The sequence below is a fragment of the Drosophila tropicalis genome, unplaced genomic scaffold (assembly GCF_018151085.1).
Source record: "Drosophila tropicalis isolate 14030-0801.00 unplaced genomic scaffold, ASM1815108v1 contig_443, whole genome shotgun sequence".
NCBI lineage: Eukaryota > Metazoa > Arthropoda > Insecta > Diptera > Drosophilidae > Drosophila > Drosophila tropicalis.
The window spans coordinates 1,974,190-1,995,506 of NW_027172907.1; the positions used below are offsets into that span (position 1 = coordinate 1,974,190).

The 21,317-nt window shown below is 36.3% G+C and overlaps 5 protein-coding genes across 5 annotated transcripts; 2 read left to right on the forward strand and 3 right to left on the reverse strand.

The window, feature by feature from the left end:
• Window positions 1–3,965: 3,965 nt before the first annotated feature.
• On the forward strand, window positions 3,966–7,720 carry Aps (diphosphoinositol polyphosphate phosphohydrolase 1 Aps). Its single transcript, XM_068285887.1, has 4 exons — window positions 3,966–5,093; window positions 6,441–6,539; window positions 6,603–6,758; window positions 7,073–7,720. Exons 2-4 carry the CDS (start codon window positions 6,441–6,443, stop codon window positions 7,361–7,363), a joined length of 546 nt encoding a protein of 181 aa, XP_068141988.1. The 5' UTR covers window positions 3,966–5,093; the 3' UTR covers window positions 7,364–7,720.
• Window positions 7,721–9,329: 1,609 nt separating this feature from the next.
• On the reverse strand, window positions 9,330–9,758 carry Cpr67Fb (Cuticular protein 67Fb). The gene is made up of 2 exons (XM_068286118.1): window positions 9,747–9,758; window positions 9,330–9,686 (listed from the first exon to the last, which is right to left on the reverse strand). Exons 1-2 carry the CDS (start codon window positions 9,756–9,758, stop codon window positions 9,330–9,332), a joined length of 369 nt encoding a protein of 122 aa, XP_068142219.1.
• A 3,827-nt stretch (window positions 9,759–13,585) lies between these two features.
• LOC137573988 (pupal cuticle protein Edg-78E-like) lies at window positions 13,586–14,170 on the reverse strand. Its single transcript, XM_068286094.1, has 2 exons — window positions 14,082–14,170; window positions 13,586–13,996 (listed from the first exon to the last, which is right to left on the reverse strand). The coding sequence occupies exons 1-2, from the start codon at window positions 14,091–14,093 to the stop codon at window positions 13,586–13,588; spliced, it is 423 nt and encodes a 140-aa protein (XP_068142195.1). The 5' UTR covers window positions 14,094–14,170.
• A 3,770-nt stretch (window positions 14,171–17,940) lies between these two features.
• Window positions 17,941–19,813, forward strand: OXA1L (OXA1L mitochondrial inner membrane protein). The gene is made up of 3 exons (XM_068286390.1): window positions 17,941–18,137; window positions 18,224–19,316; window positions 19,403–19,813. The coding sequence occupies exons 1-3, from the start codon at window positions 18,078–18,080 to the stop codon at window positions 19,657–19,659; spliced, it is 1,410 nt and encodes a 469-aa protein (XP_068142491.1). The 5' UTR covers window positions 17,941–18,077; the 3' UTR covers window positions 19,660–19,813.
• A 302-nt stretch (window positions 19,814–20,115) lies between these two features.
• On the reverse strand, window positions 20,116–20,864 carry galla-2 (MIP18 family protein galla-2). The gene is made up of 2 exons (XM_068286392.1): window positions 20,656–20,864; window positions 20,116–20,593 (listed from the first exon to the last, which is right to left on the reverse strand). The coding sequence occupies exons 1-2, from the start codon at window positions 20,774–20,776 to the stop codon at window positions 20,244–20,246; spliced, it is 471 nt and encodes a 156-aa protein (XP_068142493.1). The 5' UTR covers window positions 20,777–20,864; the 3' UTR covers window positions 20,116–20,243.
• Window positions 20,865–21,317: the final 453 nt, after the last annotated feature.

Sequence of the window (21,317 nt, forward strand, 5' to 3'; positions counted from 1 at the left end):
TTAAATTTATATGATCAAATTCATTTGTTATCTATCTGTCTCCTACACACAAACACTCTAAGCATTGCCATTAGCCAACAATTCGCCTAAAAGAAAAACCTTTGCACTTATAACTTGGCTATTTTCAGTGCGATTTTAATGAAATTCGGAATATTCATAGATATTGCAATATAAATTCGATATCTCAAGTTTGATTGGGATAGGAACAGGACGGTATCAAAAATTTGATCTCCATACATACTACACAAGTCTGAAGACTTGATGCTGAACAAGAATATATATACATACATACAGACATATGAACACATGTAGATACTTTATGGGGTCGAAAAAGCTTCCTTTTGCCTATTACATACATTTTGACGCCTCCAATATAGCCTTTCATTCTATTTGTGCATGGTGCAAAAACAGAAGAAGTTGTTGGAAAAAAAAAAACGTGATAAAACTTTAACTTGGTCTCTCAGCAGTTTTGCAGTTTGCAGTTTGCTTTTTGATTGACGGAAGTTCCAACCACTTTTGCTTAATCATTGGGCGGCCTTCTCGCGGAATTTTCGCTCTCTAATTAATCTATTAAAGTTGGAGGTCCCAGCCAAGCCTCGATTCGAGGAAGTTGTGCAGTTGCGTCTCGACTTGGTCGCAGGTCCAAATAAACTGATCGCTTCCGTTTTCCGCTGGAAGTGAAATCAGAGCTCAATATACCCGCCAACAACCTCGGGCGGATGTCATAAAAATGCCAAAAGGTGTTTCTCTTTCTCACTGACTGTCGTCGGTGTGTGGATATTCAAGTTGGAATCAATGCTTGGGAGGCAGTGGGAGGAGGCGGTAGTCAAAATAAATATGGACATTTTAATCAAAAGCTGAATTTATGCAAATGATTGACAAATATTTAGTCATAAAGATACTTGCAGTTGCAGTTTACTCAAAACGTACTCGTTCTAGACCACTTAATAGGACCTGTTTCCATAAACCAAAATAAACCAGCTCCTACTTGGAGCTTTCCAATATACAAATCAACCGATTAGCATTGTGAATTCCAACCACTCATACCTTGCCCTTAATTTAATCGAGAAGCCAAGACATCTAAAGCTAAGTAAAACATAACAGATAAATTACTTAGAGATTTTAGAAAATAAGTTGGAGCTTTCTGTAATTTACAACTTAGCTCCTTAATCCTAAAGTAAATACAGTAGAATCCGGTTATAACGACTCCTCTTATAACGTCCGTCCGGCTATAGTGACTAAAGTTCAATGAGTGATTGGTTGGTCCCAATACAAACTTATATGAAAGGGCCTCCGGTTAGTATGTCTTCCGAATATAACGACGGAAATCGGCGGTCCCTTGAGCATCGTTATAACCGGATCCTACTGTACCTAATACATAGTAGAAAACAAATATTTTTCGAAAATTTGCTTTTTAGAGCCAAATATAGGATAAAGTCTTGTCATCTGAATCTGATTTATCCAGATCTAAAGTAAATGATTGATTAATCTGAGATTTATTTACATAGACCAACTTGGAAGAGACAGTAAGATAAAAGTCGAGAGAAAGATATTGGTAAAAATAGCTTGAAATAAACTTCAAACTCAATACAAGCCCAAAAAATATAAATATTGTTAATTGACATTTAAAGTATCATTGGTAAAGTTTTAGAATCTATAAAGAAAATCTAATGAAAATAACAAAAAATTAATAATAAGTATCTGAGGAGCAAATATTACTAAGAAACTCTAAAGCTAAGAAGGTTGATTAAATAGTTTTGAAAAGGCAATTTTATATTTGTCTCGCTCGAAAGAAATCTTTATTTTTAATATTTAGCTTACGAACTTGTTAGGAAATCTATTTTTAATAAATCCTAAAACACCGTTAATTTGAAAAGGTTAATATCGCTAATATCTTTTGTACATAAATGTATAATAAACCTGCACTATTTTTTCATTAAATCGGGAGAAAAAGATTGACCATCGATCGACTTTGGGAGGAGAGAAAGAGTAGAACAAATTCAATTCAATAGCAAGAGGAAAAAAAGTGTGTTAAACTATTTAACACTTCTGCATGAGCACCCAAAACACGATGGAAAAAAAAACGAAATAGAAACAGCAAAAAGAATGTTCATTATTCATTTAAGCAAAGGAGGCGACTCCAAAAAACAAAGAAAATGTCTGAGAAAATGGCGAAAGCATTAAGAAATAAGCAATTTCTCAGTCACGCGGGGTGTGGGGCAAAGATCAAGAATGGTTAAGACAGGGTTGGTGTGGGTTCAGAGAGCAAGGTGGATGCCAAGGACACCCGCCAATGCCACGCCCCTAGCTCTTACACAGTAAGTAGTTGTATTGAAATCGTTGGATAAAAACAGAACGAGTAACATAAAGCCGAAACAAATTCAAGACAAATGTTAGTAACTCGCAAAATCCTTGGCCATAAAATTGTTGCCTCATACCCCATTATTCCCTCGGCCTTACCATGCCGCCGCTCTGCTCCGTTTACTTTGTTGGCAACGAATCAAAGAAATTTGTACGAGACTGTAACTTGGTTTTTCGGTTGGAGCACTATAAATCATTTCGATTTAGCTTAAAACATTCAAACACAAAAAAAAAAAGGTCTGCCGAGGGAAACTCTTAAAAAAAAAAAAAAAATTTAAATAAGCAGCATCTCAATGCCTTTAGTCTACTTTTTGGCGTTTGGTATCAACCAAAAATTATTCAAATTATTATCAAAGTTAGTTTTTAGTTTTAGTCTTAGTTTTAGTGTTTTTGAAATCGACTACATTTGGTTTTCGCTTGTTTTAACCTTTAAAATTGATTTGCTTTAAAGTTACTTTTCCAATTACACAAATGTACATTTATGTATATAAATTTTTGTTGAATTTAGGAAAGTCTTTTTTTCAATAGAAACGTCTTATTTTAGTAGCTGTGTCAAAATTTGATATTGCACAACTGAAGAAAATGATCACCCAACTACCTGTCAAGAACTAGTTCTAAAAATTAAAACAACTCCACAAATACTTGTAAAATAAAATAATGACGAAAGTTAAATTAAGAACATTGCGAGTTTCTCTTCTGTAAACAGCAATCACCGAAATGCCAGGGTATGTAAGTGTTTTGAATTAAAATGAATCAACATTCTTAAAATATACACATATAAAATATATAAACTCGAAAATACCTTAAAATCAAAAGGCCAACATTTAAGGATAATAAGAAAGTGATTTAAATTACTTAAAATTAACATAGGTTCAGATAGGTGTCCTTTGATAATTGGGGGTGCTGATCACGATCCACTAATTACTTTTTGTCCATCACGGTAGTTATTCGACAAAAAAATTTATTACAAGCTTTCAAAGTAACCGCATTTGCATTATTTCATTGTATAACATAATCACAATATTAAACTAAAAACATTATTATGCATTGGATATGGTTCTAAAATGAGTAAAATTCTAACCCAAAAGAATGCTAGAGTATACCAAAAAATGGTTTATTAGTTATTTATGTTCTTTATAAGGGACATTTTTTTAATGGGATAGGAAAAATTAGGATCCATTCATTTCAAAAAATAGGGACCGTAACGTGCCAGTAAATGTTCAATAAGAGGCCCCTCTCAAATTACAGTCCCATAATTAATAATGAATGACTCAAAACTGAAAATGTTCACGTCAAATGCGTGATTTCTAAGAACACTTAAGTTTATTTTGCATCTGCATTTGTCTCAATTGTGAAATTACTTTTACTATAATTCGGGGTATCACAGAAATCGCTAAGCATCTGAATCCACCTGCCCAAAAGTATTCTAAACATAACTTTCAAGTGATTGGCGGCACTGAGCAGAAAAACTGGCCACCGGATAAAAAATAGGGGGCGCCAGGAAAAAAAATAGGTGTTGCAAAAATAGGTGTTGACAAATCGACACTGTTTCCAACACTGAGATTCGCAGAAAGAAAAATTACATGTCTTCGAAATAAAAAAAATTCTTTCCATCGATGGATTTCCCAACACTAATTTACAAACGGCAGCAAAAAGCGGTCTTACGGCATAACGCGCGCGGCGCGATATAACAAATAAAATAACAATAAGTTCATCGTCCCAAAAACAAGAAATAGTTTGTCAGCATATTTGCGATAAACGGGAAGCCGCTGTGTGTATGTGTAGCAGCAGCAATGGAAAAGAAAAACGAATGTGCTTTCGGCTCCAGATAAGGAAAACTTTAAAAGTCGGCAACGACGACAAGACAACAAATACAAAGAAAAAGGACGGAAAGCTGCACGAATTGCAACAAAAAAGAAAATAATATAACAACAACAGTAATTAGAAGCAGCAGCTCAAAATATCTAACCGTACTTTGGAAAGCAGGAAAGGACAAAGAGACCAAGTGACTGCAACAAGACCCCTCTCCCTTCCATTTCCCCATCAAAAACACACACACAGAGCAACCTCAACCGCATTCACACGCGCGCTCTCTCTTTCTCTCTCTCTACTTAACACAAACGCACACACACTTTCAATCTTTCTCCCACACACACTCACAACCAAAAACAAAAACAACATGCAACCATTGCAAAAGTAGTTAAATAATTCTGCCCTGTCTGCGCTTTATTTCCTTTTTCTTTTTTCCTTTTATAATTCTTTTTTTTTCTTTAATTTCAACAAGTTTCTGTTTCTTCTCATCACACACATACATACATATATTAAACACATACACACACACTCCTCCCCCACACCTTCACTTTACCACTTGACGCGCAGTTCTTTTTTCGTTACTTCAACAACAACAACAACAAATCTACACACACACACAGGCCACCGACACATAACAGCGCAAAAACGAGACAAGACACGAACGGCAAACCAAAAAGCACCTGGCAAAAAAAAAAAAAAAAACAAGAGAGAAGTAAAAACGTCGGCACGAGATCACGACCGGCTACTGTAATTCACATACAAACAAACCGATAAACATACCCATACACACACACACACACAGCCACACTTGTTGCAGCAGTGTCGAGCCGTGAGCAGCGCAGCATTTTAACAATCTTCTTAAAGGCAACGTTGAATTTTCCATTTGGCGCCGTCGCGTACTTACACAACCCAGCAAAAACGTAAGCCCAAAAGCCTTTCCAGATGTTGGCCTCAAACAAATGTACACAACACAGAACAACAAAACATTCGGGCCGTGCGGGGCTCGGCGCTTGTTTACTAAAAGTGCAGTGCAATTGCAATTGGAGCTACTTTGCCCAGTATTGTATTACAGTTTTCAAGTTAGTCCCTCGATCTGGAATTTTTTCTATTGCTCCATTTCTCGTTTATCCGTGTGCAATTTTTTTTCAAATTCATATGTCTTCACCGAATAAATCTGGTATAAATTGGTTATAGTGATCCTGGGGTGGGGGGTAGGGCAAAATAATGTTTACATTGAATGAAAATGAGTAAATATTCAAGCTAAACATATACCTAAAGTTACTTAAAACCGCCCGATAAACAGAGCCTAAGAAAACAAATGTAAACACGTTGGTGCAATGAATAAGAGTGAGATGGCAAGTGTTGTTGCAACAGGAGCACGGCATTGGCTTTGCTTCTATGCAAAAAGGGGCCGTGAATGTGAGTGAGATGGCATTTCATATTGAAGCGGCAACAGCAACGGAAACTCTTATCGGAGTGTCTATAAAAAGAAAGTCTTGTGCCTCGAAGAAGCAAACTAATCAATTACTACAATTGAACTAATAAATCAAAAGAAAATAAGGATATTTAAATGTGCAGTAATTGTTCAATGCAGTGAAAATTTAAAAAACAAACAGGATTCATTAATAACAATAACATGATCAGTGATCTTCATCCCATTGCTGTTGTCCGTGAATCTAGACTTTAGCCTAGTCCAAGTCCTTCATAGCCGGTTACATATTAAGTGGATCCTTGAGGCTGATTAACAAAATATTTGTATATATAATGGTAGCAAATCGGGACAACATGGCAGTTTAAGGTGTACCCCTGCCCTGCCTGTAGTACTTTTGGTTTTGTTTTCTATTGTCAAGGTCGGTCTTTAAGCATGACTAGCTAATTCCAGTACTGGCAAACGGGACTTGAAACACACACCAGACCGACTGCCTGTGATAAGGTCTGTTGGGGTACTGCAATTAATGCCGCCTTTGTAATCATTTCGCACTCATATCAGATGATAAGGAGAGTAGAATCACGATTTTCATGTGCCCGCATAGTTCAAATTAAACGCGACAGCTATAAAATGATAAATTGAGAGCTGAGGCTAGTGGGTCTATGGGACGCCAGTGCGATTTATCAGTTTCACCATATATTTATAAATACACATACAAAATATACATATTTACGATTGAGAGTTAAGTCATTTAGACGATTGACGGCCAACCTGTAAATCAGTTTGCAAACGTGTTTGTCAACTCCAACTCACATGTATTTTTTTATTTCCAACTCAGATGGTCAAGGAGAAGCCCAATTCCACACGAATCTACGATAAGGATGGATTCAGGCGTCGTGCGGCCTGCATTTGTGTGCGCTCCGAGAATGAAGCGGAGGTAAATAGTTTTTAAATTGACTTTACTCAAAAGGTTGAATCTCATATGTATATTCTGTCTTAGGTGCTTTTGGTCACTTCCTCACGACGTCCAGGGTTATGGATTGTACCAGGCGGAGGTGTAGAACCCGAAGAAGAGCCTTCTGTCACCGCTGTACGTGAAGTGCTGGAAGAGGCTGGAGTCGTTGGCAGTCTAGGTCGCTGTTTGGGCGTATTTGAGGTGAATTTTATGTAATCGACTGATCTAATTGGAACATCGGCTAATGTCAAATTTGCGTAGTTGACAAATAGTTACGTTGTGTAATTCAGACTGAAGAATGAACCCAAAACAGAGTTAAAACCATTCATTTAAACAGGGAGTTCCGTTAAAGGGTTCAGTCAACGCCCCTAGTATGAACAAAAGGCAAATGTTCCAATTGCTAAGGTTATTTCAAAGATAGCTTCTTCGTGATTTTATAGAAATTAATTTCAATTTGAGAGATGGAGTAGAGAGAGTCGATTTCACAATATAAAATATTCTTTCACTTTTTACAGAACAACGATCACATGCATCGCACTGAGGTGTTTGTTATGAATGTAACCCAGGAGCTAGACGAATGGGAGGATTCTCGCAACATTGGACGCAAACGTCAGTGGTTCACAATCGATGATGCTTTGTCCCAGTTGGCTTTGCATAAGCCCACTCAGCAGCATTATCTAATGCAGTTGATGCACTCGAAGACGCTCGATAACACAAACCGTGTGGTGAATGCTACGCATCCACCTACAACAACATTGACCAATGCGGCCTGTAGTGCTGCGGCAGCATCTCCAACAACGGCATGAAGACAGCTAGAGACACATACACTCACACAGATATCCTTATACACACACCAACACCAACATACACACAAACACACACATTTGACACATTATTTTTTGGGTTAATAACATTTACATATATATATATATATATCTTTTTTTTTGAAATTTACAATTAGACAGGCAGTTTGAAATTATTCATGTTTCCAATTTCTTAAAATCATTGTTAAGTTGAAGTTTTGTGTTTTGTATTCGAGAACTAAATTCGAACGATATGTAATGTACTTTAGCAAAACAAAACCAAAATCAGCATCAACAAGAAAACATATATAATAATTTTTGAGCGAATAGCACTTTTTGCAAAAACAAAAAACAAACAAAAACCACAAAAAAAAAAAAAACAAAAATATCTATTAGATTTTTCTACTCTTTTATAATTTACTCAAAAAAGGATACAAAAAAAAATTAACAAAACCCTTAAAAAAAACAAAAAAAAAAAAAACAAGCAAAACAATAAGAAAATTGCAAAATTCTTTATTGGCGATAAAGGAAAATGAAAGGGAAAGAAAACAAAAGATAAAGGAATTATTAATTTTTTTTTTTTGAAATTAACTAAGCTATGTTTCTGTTTAGCAGAGCAAAACAAAAAAAGAGTAAAGAACAAGTTTAAATTAACAAGAGATGCCTATGCAAATAAAACGTTAACTTATTGTATAAAAACAAAAACAAACAAAAAAAACACAGAAAGTGAAACGAAAGAAAAACATATAGAAGCCAGCAGCAGACGCCTATAAAGAAGGGCCCTAATCCTAAACCTAACCCGAGATACATGTGCACTTTGTATTTTCAGTAAAGACTAAGAGAACAAAACTAAAAATGAAAAAATGATAATACCAATAATAATATTAACAAGAAGAAGAATATGCAAAAGCCAAATGGAGTTGTTCTGAACTCCTCTAACTCGTAATTCCCTCGAAACTTAGCCCAGTTAACGTAGCTAAAAGATGGTTGGTTGGCTTTTGCGTCGTTCATTTACATACATACCCATAAACATACATACATATATACAATTTCGATCAAAATTTAATCATTCGAAAGTACATACACAACTAAACTGATGAAATCGATCAAGATTAGGCAAAGCAAACTCCAACAGAAACTGCAATCATTGTACATCAAAACGATTTTTGAATTTAAAAGAATACAACACAGTCTAACCAATTAATGATCAATCTTCTTTGCTGGATGTGACAGTTGGCCGCCCATATAATTCGCACTATGAGGGGCGGGTCAGCGTGTCAACTGTTATTGATAGATCTGGAAGCAACTGATTATGCAGCTGACCTGACCGAAGAAAAATGGACCGCTAGTAACTTTAGTTTTGGCAGCCGCCCTCAACGATTATTCGATTGATTGTCGTACATTGTATTTAGGTTACCCTCTAGGATCTAGGATTAGAACTAGGCTTCATTATAGCATCTAGTTCGTTTTCAAATCGTTTCACAGAGTTTCCACGAACTCTTTGCTTCACTTCTGTTGTTTGGTTGTTCTCATTTTTGTTAAATCTTCAAAGCGTTCTCAATGTGATTTTTGGAAACTTCTTAAAGTGTCCGAACTCGAAACATTTCCCCAAATGTATTTGCCAATTAAACGGTTTTTTATCAGATTTTCTTTTTTCCTTAAATATTTTGTTAATTACTGACTGAATTCAGAACGACCCCCAAAAGTATTCTTCATATTTTTTTTCTGGGCACTTTTAAAGTGCAAAACGGTTTTTCATTATTGTGAATACAACAACAACAACTACATATATATCACAAAACAAGAACTGTTTCCAGGGAATAAAGAGAAATAGTAAATAAAAACCACAAAAAGCTATTATTATTTTTCAACTATTTACTAAGCAACAAAAATATTAAACTAAAAAAAAAAAAAAAAAAAACGAACGAAAATTTGTCTAAAATTATCACTAAGTGTTTTGTTTGTTTGGCTACTTTTTCAGCTGGATGCGAGTAAACGGATGTGCCTCAATATAAGCCAATCCCCTCAGAATGTAATCAGGAATGGGCGGTGGAGTGGGCAGATGTGCGCCTCTTGGCTGGTAACCATGCTCATCGGCAGTATACTCCAATTGTATCGACTGGCCATCTGGAGCCACATATTGAACCGATCCTGCAGCATAGGCGCTGCCCACACCACTCTCCTGGGCCTGTATCTGATTGGAGGTGCCATAGGCCCAATTATAACTGCCATCGGACTTGATCTCGTTTTCATATTGGACAATTACCGCCTGCGATTCGTCACTGATGGCCTGGACCATAGCCATGGCCATGATGCTGAGAAGAGCCTGAAATATCTCAAATGCATCAGAACCAATCGTTAAATATGGAAATTTATGTTCACTTACAATTTTAAGCATTGTCCGTGGATAAGTGATAACTGATAACCGAAAACTGTTACTGATTTCGAAACTTGATTTGCAAACGGTTTTTATACCAATTCAGACTGACCTACACCTACACCCTGGTGAGATACAAAACAATATTCCATTTGATTGCTCGAAATTATGAATTTGACCGAGTTTAACGATCAAAAATTCAGTCAGCTTATTTGTTTTCATTATACACACACACACACACACACACAAATACACATGTGTGTTTGTGCGTGTGTTTGCAGCCTCACGGTAGATAGACAGATGGTTAGATACATAGAGCGTTTTTATTTTTTTACATTCTTCTTAATCTTATAGAAAATCATAAATGCAGATTTAGATTTATTCACATAAATTCCAAACTAATAATGTTTTATATTTTCATATCTAATCTTGACTTAAATTCATAATAAATACCATTAGTAGTGCAAAATATGTTGAAGATCACTTGGCTAACTTATTAAACAAATTCTCGAAGTCTCTATACCCTCTCTATATTCTCGAATTCAACTCCCAATGTGGCATTCCCTTCCGTGAATACAGTCTGAAAGCTATTTCCATCGGGGATAATAATATTTATAATTGATTTAAGAAATTCCTTTTAAAGTATGAAAAATCAAACCTCAAAAAAGGACTAAAAATCGATGAGCTCTTCTAACTTGCTAAGATCGGGATGGTAAAGAAGAACTCTGTTCAAAATTCCCGTTCTTAAGCCACTAGTCAAACTGACTAAAGCATTATTCACTTGATGAGATGAGATTTTTTGCCCAGTCGGATATGCTTTAATGTCTTGCAAAACTTCAGGCTACCTCAAAGCCAAGTCGTTGTCTGTTATTTATACCCTGAAGTAGAGACGACATTTCTATACCCTACAAAATACTTAGATTTGAAAGAAATTTTGAATTCAACTTTACTGCTTGTTTTGATTGGAAAATACGTTTACGTCTAACAAATTGATTGACATTTTATTTCTTTGAATTTATTAAGTTACTAACTAAATTAGGTTTTGGACAAGTCTCCCGTGGTTAGGGTACACACAATCGAAATAATGAATAAACATTTGTTAAGGCGCCAACACGCGTTCGGCTTGTCATTTCGGTTGGGTTAGCGGCTTTTGTTATTAATTAAATGCGACTACGACCATCGATAGCAAAAGAAAAAATCATGGAAGAGAAAATGAAAAGAAAAAATAAAAACATACAAACGTCAGTCTTAGACTTGAACGTAAAATACCTTACGAGTGTCATCGTAAATTTTCTATCTCACTTAGAGCTTCTGTTCATTTTGGTTTTGTTTTGTTTATTCAGGCAAAAATTAATGGGCCCCCAAGGGTGTCAAATACCATATACATATGTATGTGTATGTCTGTGTGAATGCTAATACAAATACTTTTTTGTTGCCAAAAAATGTTATTATTTAAGTTCAGACATTGCCAATTTTGTCTATTAGCAGGCAGAAGGGGAAAACATTTCCTAAGAATAAGATACTTTTCCACTTTGTAAAAGAGATCATCATTTTAAGATCTGGACTAAAGTTGAGTCTCTACAGATATTGGGATATAACCATCTAAAAAAGGTTCCAGAACAGCATTTCATCCTGTTGAGGGACGTTTTACGACACAATACAAATATCTCCCATCTCTCCTTTGTTTCTCCGACAAGCTATTTGATAAAGAAATGCACATATATTCCGACTCATTTACTCCTTATCTTTTTTCTTGAGCTTAAGCTATAATCCTCTGAGCATGGTCATAATCATTTGACCCACATTTATGATTAATATCTCTTCATTCTAATCGGACGTTATGAAAAGCCAAAGAAGTTCCCGCTGATGGCAAAAACTCTTTCGGAAATGTGACAGAAATGGGTAAACACCTGAGTGTACCAGCCTAAAAGTATGCTATACATGATTTATAGCATGCTTTACTGTGCATTTCAGACAGTTCATCTGGCATTTCCTTTTCTGCACCAAAAAGCTCTCTGGCCGCTCCTGTTACCTGCTGCCCGAAGGCTAGCAGGTCGGTGTTTTTGGTAATGAGGCGACGGCTTAGATTGGCATTATAACTTGTCTGTGTGGACATTGACGATTAAAGCCAGATGGGCTAATTGCAGATCCCAAATCTGGGTTATGTTTACCTGACAGTGGAGCACTCCGTGACAGACTGTGAAGTCAAAATAAAAGGCTTCTGCTGGTGCGCGACTCTCAGGTAATTCAGCGGGATTATTGTAAGCCTGAACGTCGTTCTGGAACCGACGATTAGGTCCGACCCACGTCCACTGCTTTATTATATTGGCGAAATTAAGTACCATAGGAACACGAATGGGATGTCTTTTTGCCAACTTAAAGTCCTTGACCATGCAGATCGCCTGTCAACTCCAGTAGCTGAGAAATAGGACCTTTTCGGAAATTTACATGTCCTGCTTCCTTATATGACCCCAACATTTTCTAATGCCAATTTGTAGAGACCGTTAAGGACGGATATCCTAGGAAACCATTTCCTTTATCCTGCGGCAGGATTTGAGAATTTTAAAGAGAAAATCTAAAAAAAGGATAATATTCTCGAGCTCATATCTCCGCAGGACATGGGTCGAATTCGACAGGACTCCCTTGTTTGGATTCTCCAGGAACGCAACTATCGATCTGCATTCAAGGATTTTTAATATCCTTCCGTAAATATTGCTCGAATTTTTGTAAGGGGGGTGAGCCAGAAAAATAGCTAAAAATCGCAAGAAACACATAAATGTCCTTATAACTCAGTCAATTAAAGAACGAACAGGACATGATTAGTCAGATCGAAGACCATGATGATCCGCTTATACTGACATAAACAAATCCTGGAAAGTCCTTTAGGAAACTGAGATAAGAGGACTTTTTGGTTTGACGAAAAATGGCAAATATCTCGCGATTCCCTTGAAGGATCAAGACGAAAGAGGTATCATAAAACTCCATTCATCAAGTCTTTCTTTGGTAAAAAGAACATCTCATCTCGGAGAGCAGAGTTATTAAGGATTTCATGGTTTTTCCAGTTTGTTGGCCACTTAGTGGGATTCGGGATTTGGAAAATCTTAAAAGTCCAAAAATCAGAAAGAGTGCTCATAAACAACAAGTTGCAACTTTACTCTGAGCTCCTGATGATCAGCTCAATCTAGAAAGAGCTCGGCTAGAGAGCACACCTCCTTGCACTTACTTCATTTCCGAAGATCACTTTTTGGTATTTCAAAATTCAAGGACAAGGATTCATTTCTTAGATAAGAACTCTAGATCTTTGTCGTTAATTCACTGCATTTTGTTTGGCAAGTAGACAACTTCCAATTGATCAACTGCAAAAACTTTTATGACCTGCAGAGGAGATCCTGAAATCCTTGGGTTGTACTCGGATACAATTTTGACTCTGATGGTCTTCAACACAGACGCAAAGATCTTATATTTTTGGCTTTGATCTTTCTTTGATCTATGATGAAAACGTCCGTGGCTTATGTGTGTGTTCCAAAGGATTTACATCACTGTATTCACTGTTGAACGATTATCAGTGTATATGTATATAGTGTATACAACCATGGATATATAGTGTATATAGTGTATGCAACATGGATTATCAGAAGTCCCTTTCAGCGATCGAATTTCTTTTACGAATCACAAATCCTGTTTAGACTTCACGACATTTCGTTCAGTTGACAGGTGTTTCACTTTAACTATGATATCTATTCTTGTCTAGATTCAGATCTTCTTTTTTTGAATTATTTCAATAAAGCTTTTATTCCGAACACAAAAAAAAAAGGTTTCTTAAGATTGAAAATGTGCAATTTCCTGTCTTAACCGGCAATTGACTTCAGGAAACCGAAACGACCACCGGCAACACGTCCTGCGCTCTGTGGCTTCTCTTGGTATTGAGGATGAGTGGCAATGTATTGCAGGCTCTTCTGGATGGCAGCTGGGATTGGTGGTGGAGTTGGCAGCCAGGGGCTCTGTGGCTGGAATCCATTCTCATCGGCCAAGTAGGACAATTGGACAAGCTCACCTTCCGGTGAGTAGTAGGAGTAGCTGCCAGTGGCATGATTACCGCCAACACCCGCTTCCTGGGCGGCAATACCATTGCTGGTCTCATAGACAAATTCATATCCACCATCGGGACGGATATCACCGGCTGCCTTGGTGGCGTAGGCATTGTAGTCATTGGGATTGGCAGCGATGGCGCAGGCCAAAACAGCGGATGCAATAAGCACCTAAGGAAATGAGGAGAGAATAGTATCCTTAGGGTGAGCACCAGTTGGGAAGACACTGGATGATGATAATGTAGCGACTACTTACGTAACGGAACATCTTTGAAAATTTGCTGGCAGTTGTTGCTCGAACTGTTAGACAATTGGATGTGATGACTCTGACTGCTTAGACAAACGATTTTATAGTAAATTATCGATCTATAGCTGGCAATCCGGCAACCCGATCCGCCTAGCCAAAAACAACTTTTACGGCTAACAGCATCCACCAGCGACTCGAAGTGCAGGAAATTAATCTAAATAACAATAAAAAGAGTTGAAATTTGGGCAAACTAGAGCGAACAAGCTAAACCCATCACAATCATCATCATTTCATCTCATCATCATTATCATAGAAATAAAAATTAAAAGCAATCGCCCCATGCGGCAATGTCAATGTCGGATCAGAGTGCGGCACACCCAAAAAAAGGCAAAAGAAATACGACTAAAACCCGAAACTTGATTAAATGCATTTTAAGCATATGTGTGTTAGTGTGCGTGTGTGTGTACCTACGACAAACCAAAAACAACTATTTATTTCTATATTTTTTGCATAATTTATGGCCCCCACTTGATCTGTGGCTCGGTTTTCACATTTTGTTAGTTTTTCGTTTCCAGTTTCCAGTTTTGCAGACGACGCCGCCTTCGTGTCTCGGATATGAAAATGTGTTCGTTTAACAAATTGGGCCATAAAATTGAGTTAATACTTAATTAATAGTCAACACAAGATATAGATATACATATCATAAAACTGAAAGAGAAGAAACTAAAACCAAAAACAGGATTTGTCTCTGGGCTCACCTTATCGGAAGAAACAAAACGTCTGCGGCACCTCTTTATCATAATTAAGAATTTTGACACCTCCGAAAACAGTGGGGCTAAGTTTAAAGAAATAGGCCAAAACTTACAATGATATAATACACTTTTCAGACATACTAAATAGATCAATTCCCTTTAAGTATATATGCCCTGATCTTAATTACTTAGGACCTAATTTGGACATATTTTTAAACTTGATGGGGGGGGGGACAAAAAAAAAACTTTGAGATCCGACCACTGTGCTAAACATTGCCAACCTGAAATGATGCGACTATCTTCTTAAGGCATCACATCATAGGAGGTCTCTTCTGACCTTGATTCTTCTCCCAGACTTTATTTGGGAACGAGAACCCGTAAATTAAGGCATTCACATCAAAACTATAGAAAGTGAAATCATGGTGAATAGATACATATGCTAATCGATTAAAACCACAGGGCTAGATCTCTATATATGTACATATGTAGTATAAATGTTACATACTTATTTCGGTTTTACTGCCCACAAGTTTTGTGAATTTGAATTTTATGACACCCTTTTTGACATTGAAAACATTTCGAATGTCGCTTTTGAAAAAAAGAAAAAGGTTAATCTCTCTCTTTTTCTCTCTCTCTCTCTCTAATGCATCCATCCCTGCCAGCAAGACGCATTAAAATTGAGCAGCTACTTAAATCATATGATTAAGTGACCAAAACGAATTCGACTTTTATTGAATGCAATCAAAGACGCTTTTAACTGAGCTTATAACTATTGCCCATATCCATATCTTCCATAAAAACGCTGCTTAAAGGCTAATTATGGTGGGCAAAAGAGTATACCGAATGAGTACAAACATCATGCACATTATTTTTATTAATTAATAGTACAACATTATTTACATATATATTTGCACATCTAAAAGGTCGGTTCATTTTTGGACTATGTCCATTTACAGCTGAAATAGAGAATAAATCCGATAGATATTCCCCGAGATATGTTTAGCTGAATATTTTTAACAAATCGGTTTCCAAATCCAAACTCAATATGTATATATGTATATACATTATATATATGTGGAAGATAAAACAAAAAACCCAAAATGCTAAATTTGAAACTCTCCAAAATTACATATTTTTTGGCCTTCTCGTCCTTATTGAAGAAATGTTTCATTGGTTATTTAGTGTAATAGTTCAAATGATTCAAATTATTAACAATAACACAAGACACACAAAATATTTTTCAGTCAGTAACTAAGGACATAATAATATTAATCTATTTATTTAAATTGTTTTCGATATCAAAGGAAAATCAAAAATGTTTTTTAGACCTTTTCTATCAGTTTTAATGGACAGATCTAGAAAATAAAGCTTCCGGGAGAGTGTCCTGAATTCCCATACCACCCTTTCGAATCTGTCCATTTAATTATTTAAACTTTAAAAGAGTCGAAGATATTAGATTACACAAAGCAAAATCTTGTTTCCATTTATTAATTATGCATTTTTAATAAAAGAAATTATGCAAATTTTAAAATGTCGATTGTTTTCTTATTAGCTTAACTGGAAAATCAAAAAAAATAATATGACAATTGTAATCGACTTAAATAAATAATATTTGTGAAAACTTCTATATATAATATCTCGGGAAATATTAGATGTCATTTAGCTAATGGAAAATAATTATGTGGGCATTTTTTGGGAACGATCAAGCAACAGAAGCACCAAAAAATCTGAGAAATATTGGTCTATATACATATGTATGTATTTATGTAGATATTTGAAACATATTCACCCATCTAATAAGCAAATTTGATTTGCATATCCAAACATTTGTTTTGGCTATTGTTATACTCTTGCAAAAACGGGTATATTGATTTTGGACAGAAGTGTGCAACGACTTATTGTTAGAAGGAAGAATCTCCCACCAACCTAAGATTTGTTAGAAATTCACTTGAGATAAAACGTGTTTCCACTTTGACGACGGTGGGGGAAGAGTCATAAGACAACTTGTAAGAGTATGAAAACTACGGAACAACTTTCGTATCTCGGTCTTTTTTTTTTTGCTATTTTTGGCGGCTACAATAATTCACACTGATTCCTATGGTAAACTAATTGCCATATCATTTCTCAAGTCTATTAACTAATGCAAATGAGGGGCGAGGTGAACTCAGTTTTGTGCAAAAATATGTTTTTGCAATAAATTGTTGTCAAGCAGATCTTATAAAGTGTATCGTTTTTATAATGATAGAGGGAAAACATAACGAAACTTAATTACCCTAACTAATATTAAAACACACACATGTGATTGTTTAAACAAATATTATTATGTAATAATCGAATCAGAAGAGCAAAAACTAATTGTATTCGATGATTGTCGGTAAATAATAAATGTTTAATATTTTTAAAATTCAAATCAAGATTGTCTTTTATAATATAAAAGCTTGTGTTATGCGAACAATACATTTACCATAGCTAAAATTTATTTAAAGTTCCTTTAGCTGGATCAATTTAGTCTTTTGTTTAAGGAAAACACTTTTTATGGTTTTTATTAAGTATTAGTCTAATAAAATCCAAACAAATGGCAATTTTTTAAGCTTTGGCTCAATATTTGAATATGAAATTTTGGCATTTTGATTAACCGAATTAGTGACGCATAACTTGACATTTAACATTTATATAAGCGTAAAATGTACTAAACTATTTCTGACCTTTTGAAATCCATGCTTAATGTCATTAATAAAAAAGCACATTTAAGTAAATATTCATATTAACTAAAACATTGTCATGGAATTGTTCAAGTAAAGCTGTTAGTTTTCAACTTTAATTTGTAGGTTTATTTTTTTGTGTGTATTAATTAATTCAATTGTAAGTCTCAGTAGGCTAAGAATTATTAATTACTACATATATAATCATATTGAACCAAAAACAAAATTTATTGTAAAGAGTTAAAGAGAGAAATCAAAACTAAATTGAAAGTAAACCGGATAGACTGAAATACGAGTTTAAGTTCAAATTTACGCGCCTTAAACATATGGTTATAACGTGCATCGTATCTTACGTTACGTTTTTTGCTTACGCTACAAGTAGGCTACACGTAAGACTCTTAACGTTTAACTATCGAACACTGTTGCCTTCTCTTTTTGTGTCTTACGATAGCAAACATTATAGTAAAATTATTGAAATTCGACCAATATAAGAATAACAATTTTTAAATTAAAATCACAGTGTAAAAGGAAGTGGAAGCTCGACTGGAAAAATGCTGGCCAAGCGTGTACATATATGGAGAGCAGCAAACGCTTGGCGATTGACCGCACAGGTGAGCATACCAAGTTTCTCTTGGTTCATTGAGAGGGGGAATGTATGACATAACCTAAAATTCAAAATTTCAAATTCCACAAACAGATCCCCGCCAGCAGCAATTGCTGCAATAAGAGGGATATGCATTTGGCGATCAAATCAAACGTAAGGCCCGCCCCTATGGCCCTGCCACCACAATTCTTGCTGTCATCCTCCGTGGGACTGGGAATGAGCCCACGATTTGCTAGTAACACAACGCCGGTAGCTGAGACTGTGGCTTCACCGGAATCCGTATCTACCAAAGAGCTGGTGGAATTACCCGATATACCAGAACCTCCAGCCGTCCCTGCTGCCACCGAACTGCTCAGTTCCTCCGGAACAGATGCAATGGAAGTTCTTAGTGTAGCAGGTGAACCCACATTCGCCTCTATTGGATTGGGTGGCTACTCCCCAGTGGGTATTGTGCAGAATTGTATGGAAGTTCTGCACTGCTCTTGGGATATACCATGGTGGGGCGCCATTGCCATTGGCACTTTGGTTGTTCGTACTCTGATATTCCCCTTGGTGATTGTGGCCCAAAGAAATTCAGCAAAAATGAGTAACAACATGCCACAAATGCAGTTGCTCCAGCTCAAAATGACTGAGGCTAGGCAATCGGGAAATGCCATTGAATCGGCTCGCTATGCCCAGGAAATGATGCTGTTTATGCGTGAGAAGGGCGTTAATCCTCTCAAGAATATGGTTGTGCCTCTGGCTCAGGCTCCTCTATTCATTTCCTTTTTCATGGGTCTCAGGCAAATGGCGAATGCCCCAGTTGAATCCATGCGAGACGGTGGACTTTGGTGGTTTCAGGATCTAACATTAGCGGATCCTTTCTATCTACTTCCTTTGATAACATCGGCTACACTTTATCTTACAATTGAAATTGGCACGGACAGTGCTCGTTTGTCGGCTGCCAATATGAATACAATGAAATATGTACTAAGGGCTCTTCCTCTGGTGATTTTCCCTTTTACTATGAATTTCCCATCTGCTATCCTAACTTATTGGGCATGTAGTAACTTTATTTCCCTTGGCCAAGTAGCCGTTTTGAGAATTCCAGCGGTGCGGGACTATTTCAAAATAGAGAAGATGTTGACACATTCACCTAGCGCCTTGCCAGCAAAGAAAAAGGGATTTGTAGGCGGTATGAAAGAATGTAAGTGTGCTCATAAAGTATATTTTAAAAGTGATTATACAAATTGTTTAATTTCTCTCTCCTTTCCTTTTTCACCCTTTCTAAAGCATGGGACAACATGAAAATTACCAAAGAAATAGAAGAACGTCAACGTTTGGATGAAATACGCTTTGCCAAGGCCGGCAAGGGACCTATGGTAAAGACGTTCAAGCACGATCCCACTAAACCAAAACCCAACGCTGCCACTACTACCGCATACGCCTCATCTTCCACCGCCACTGCCAGCAGTGTACAGCAGCCTCATACTGGATACACAGTTGGACGTGTAAAGGATCCAACGTCAACGCCGCCTAAGCAGGAGTAACAATATATTTTGCAGTAGTTCATAGTTACACAACCCCAAACCCAAATTCCCTTTCCTTTTCCCCTCACTACAAGTGCTGTGTTTTGTTAAACGTTATTTTAGAGGATAGTTTGGAGAAATGAAAATATAAATATGTACATTTTTTTAAACATAATCGATAGCAAATTTAATTTGTTTAGTAGTCGAACCGTTTAACATTCAAATGCTGTTATGATGGCGTATTTTCGTTTGAAATTAAATCAAATTACGATTAAGTATTTTTTTATTTGTTCACGATTATATCTGACAATCTCTAAGTGAACAATATTAGGTTTTTAAAGATGAATTCAGTGCATAGTACAAAACAAAAAAACACTTGCCCATAATTTTCTTCTCATTTGTCTAATAAACGCTTAGAAATTATAGACAAATCAATTTATACCCACCGAAACAAACAAAATATGGGATTATAAAATGTTTGGGTACAACAAAATTTATTGTACAAATATGTTTGTTTAGCTACAACTTTCTAATTCTATCACTAATATTAAGTTTTTTCTCCTGTCCTCCATTCGCCAGCCAATTCCTAATCGCGCTCTTTACCATTAACCCCTTGCTGAAATACACTGATTGATAACCTCAGCCAAATGTTTGTTCTCCAAGGCAGCAGCCACACGCTCTTTATCCGCCAGCTGTTTGTTAACAGCTAACTCGGACGCATGTGTGCCGGGGGTAATCTCCACTGTGACCTTAAACCTTGTGGGTAATGATCGCAGTAGTTTGACTCTTATGGACAGGCCAATCAAGGTGGCCATCGAACAATGTGGTATGGTGGGAGTAAAATTGATGTGCACCGAATTCTGAGAGTCATTGATACGTATCAGTTCCTCCTGGACCACATGCAGCTCTTCGAGTGTAAGTGGATGCTCCGGGTCATTAATGTGGCGAATGAGATCTGTCAGGAACGGGGTTTTATTTTCATTTTTTTCAACTTGTTAATGTTTGTTCTTTACATACCGAAAATCTCCCTTTTATCGAAAGGATCTGGAACATTCTCATCTGCTTCTATTGCGGTGACGATTCGCTCCTTAATCTTGCCATAGACATTGGGATTCAGATTTTCGATTTCAGTGGGCATCTTTTAGCTTGCAATTATGTTGCACGTTTTGTTATTGTGTATGTTATTAGATTTATTTTCATTGTCACGGTGTTGGTAAGCGTTCGCTTTTGCGGGTAAATACAGGGAAACGTTTGACATTTTGAAGCACTGTTTCATTTCTTAAATAAGCCAAATTTTCCGCTATCCGCAATTGCCGAATTTTATCCGCAATCGCCTTTGAAAATTAGCCAGATCTGACCGAAAAGAAGCCAAAATATCAACACTGCATCGAGCAAACATGGTTCGGCAAATATTCAATTCTTACGGCGAATATTCACTTTTTACGGCGAATACTCACTTTTTTATGGCAATATTCTATATTTCTTACGGATCGGCAGTGTTGCCAGAAATTTAGAGCCACCATAAGCTAAATTTAAGGAAAAAATAAGCTAGAATAGGCTTATAAACATTTAATAAAAAAAAGCTTAAAAATAAGCTAACTATAAAAACACTTGGTGTATAACATTTAATATAAATTTTATTTTATTGATATATATCAAATTATATTAGTGAAGCTATG

Coding starts and splice junctions, on each gene's coding strand:
- galla-2 (XM_068286392.1), bottom strand. CDS start 20,776: ATGCCCACTGAAATCGAAAATCTGAATCCCAATGTCTATGGCAAGATT. Junction 20,594..20,655: donor CGATAAAAGGGAGATTTTCG/GTATGTAAAGAA, acceptor CGTTCCTGACAG/ATCTCATTCGCCACATTAAT.
- Aps (XM_068285887.1), top strand. CDS start 6,441: ATGGTCAAGGAGAAGCCCAATTCCACACGAATCTACGATAAGGATGGA. Junction 6,540..6,602: donor GCTCCGAGAATGAAGCGGAG/GTAAATAGTTTT, acceptor ATTCTGTCTTAG/GTGCTTTTGGTCACTTCCTC. Junction 6,759..7,072: donor GCTGTTTGGGCGTATTTGAG/GTGAATTTTATG, acceptor CACTTTTTACAG/AACAACGATCACATGCATCG.
- OXA1L (XM_068286390.1), top strand. CDS start 18,078: ATGCTGGCCAAGCGTGTACATATATGGAGAGCAGCAAACGCTTGGCGA. Junction 18,138..18,223: donor CTTGGCGATTGACCGCACAG/GTGAGCATACCA, acceptor TTCCACAAACAG/ATCCCCGCCAGCAGCAATTG. Junction 19,317..19,402: donor TGTAGGCGGTATGAAAGAAT/GTAAGTGTGCTC, acceptor CCCTTTCTAAAG/CATGGGACAACATGAAAATT.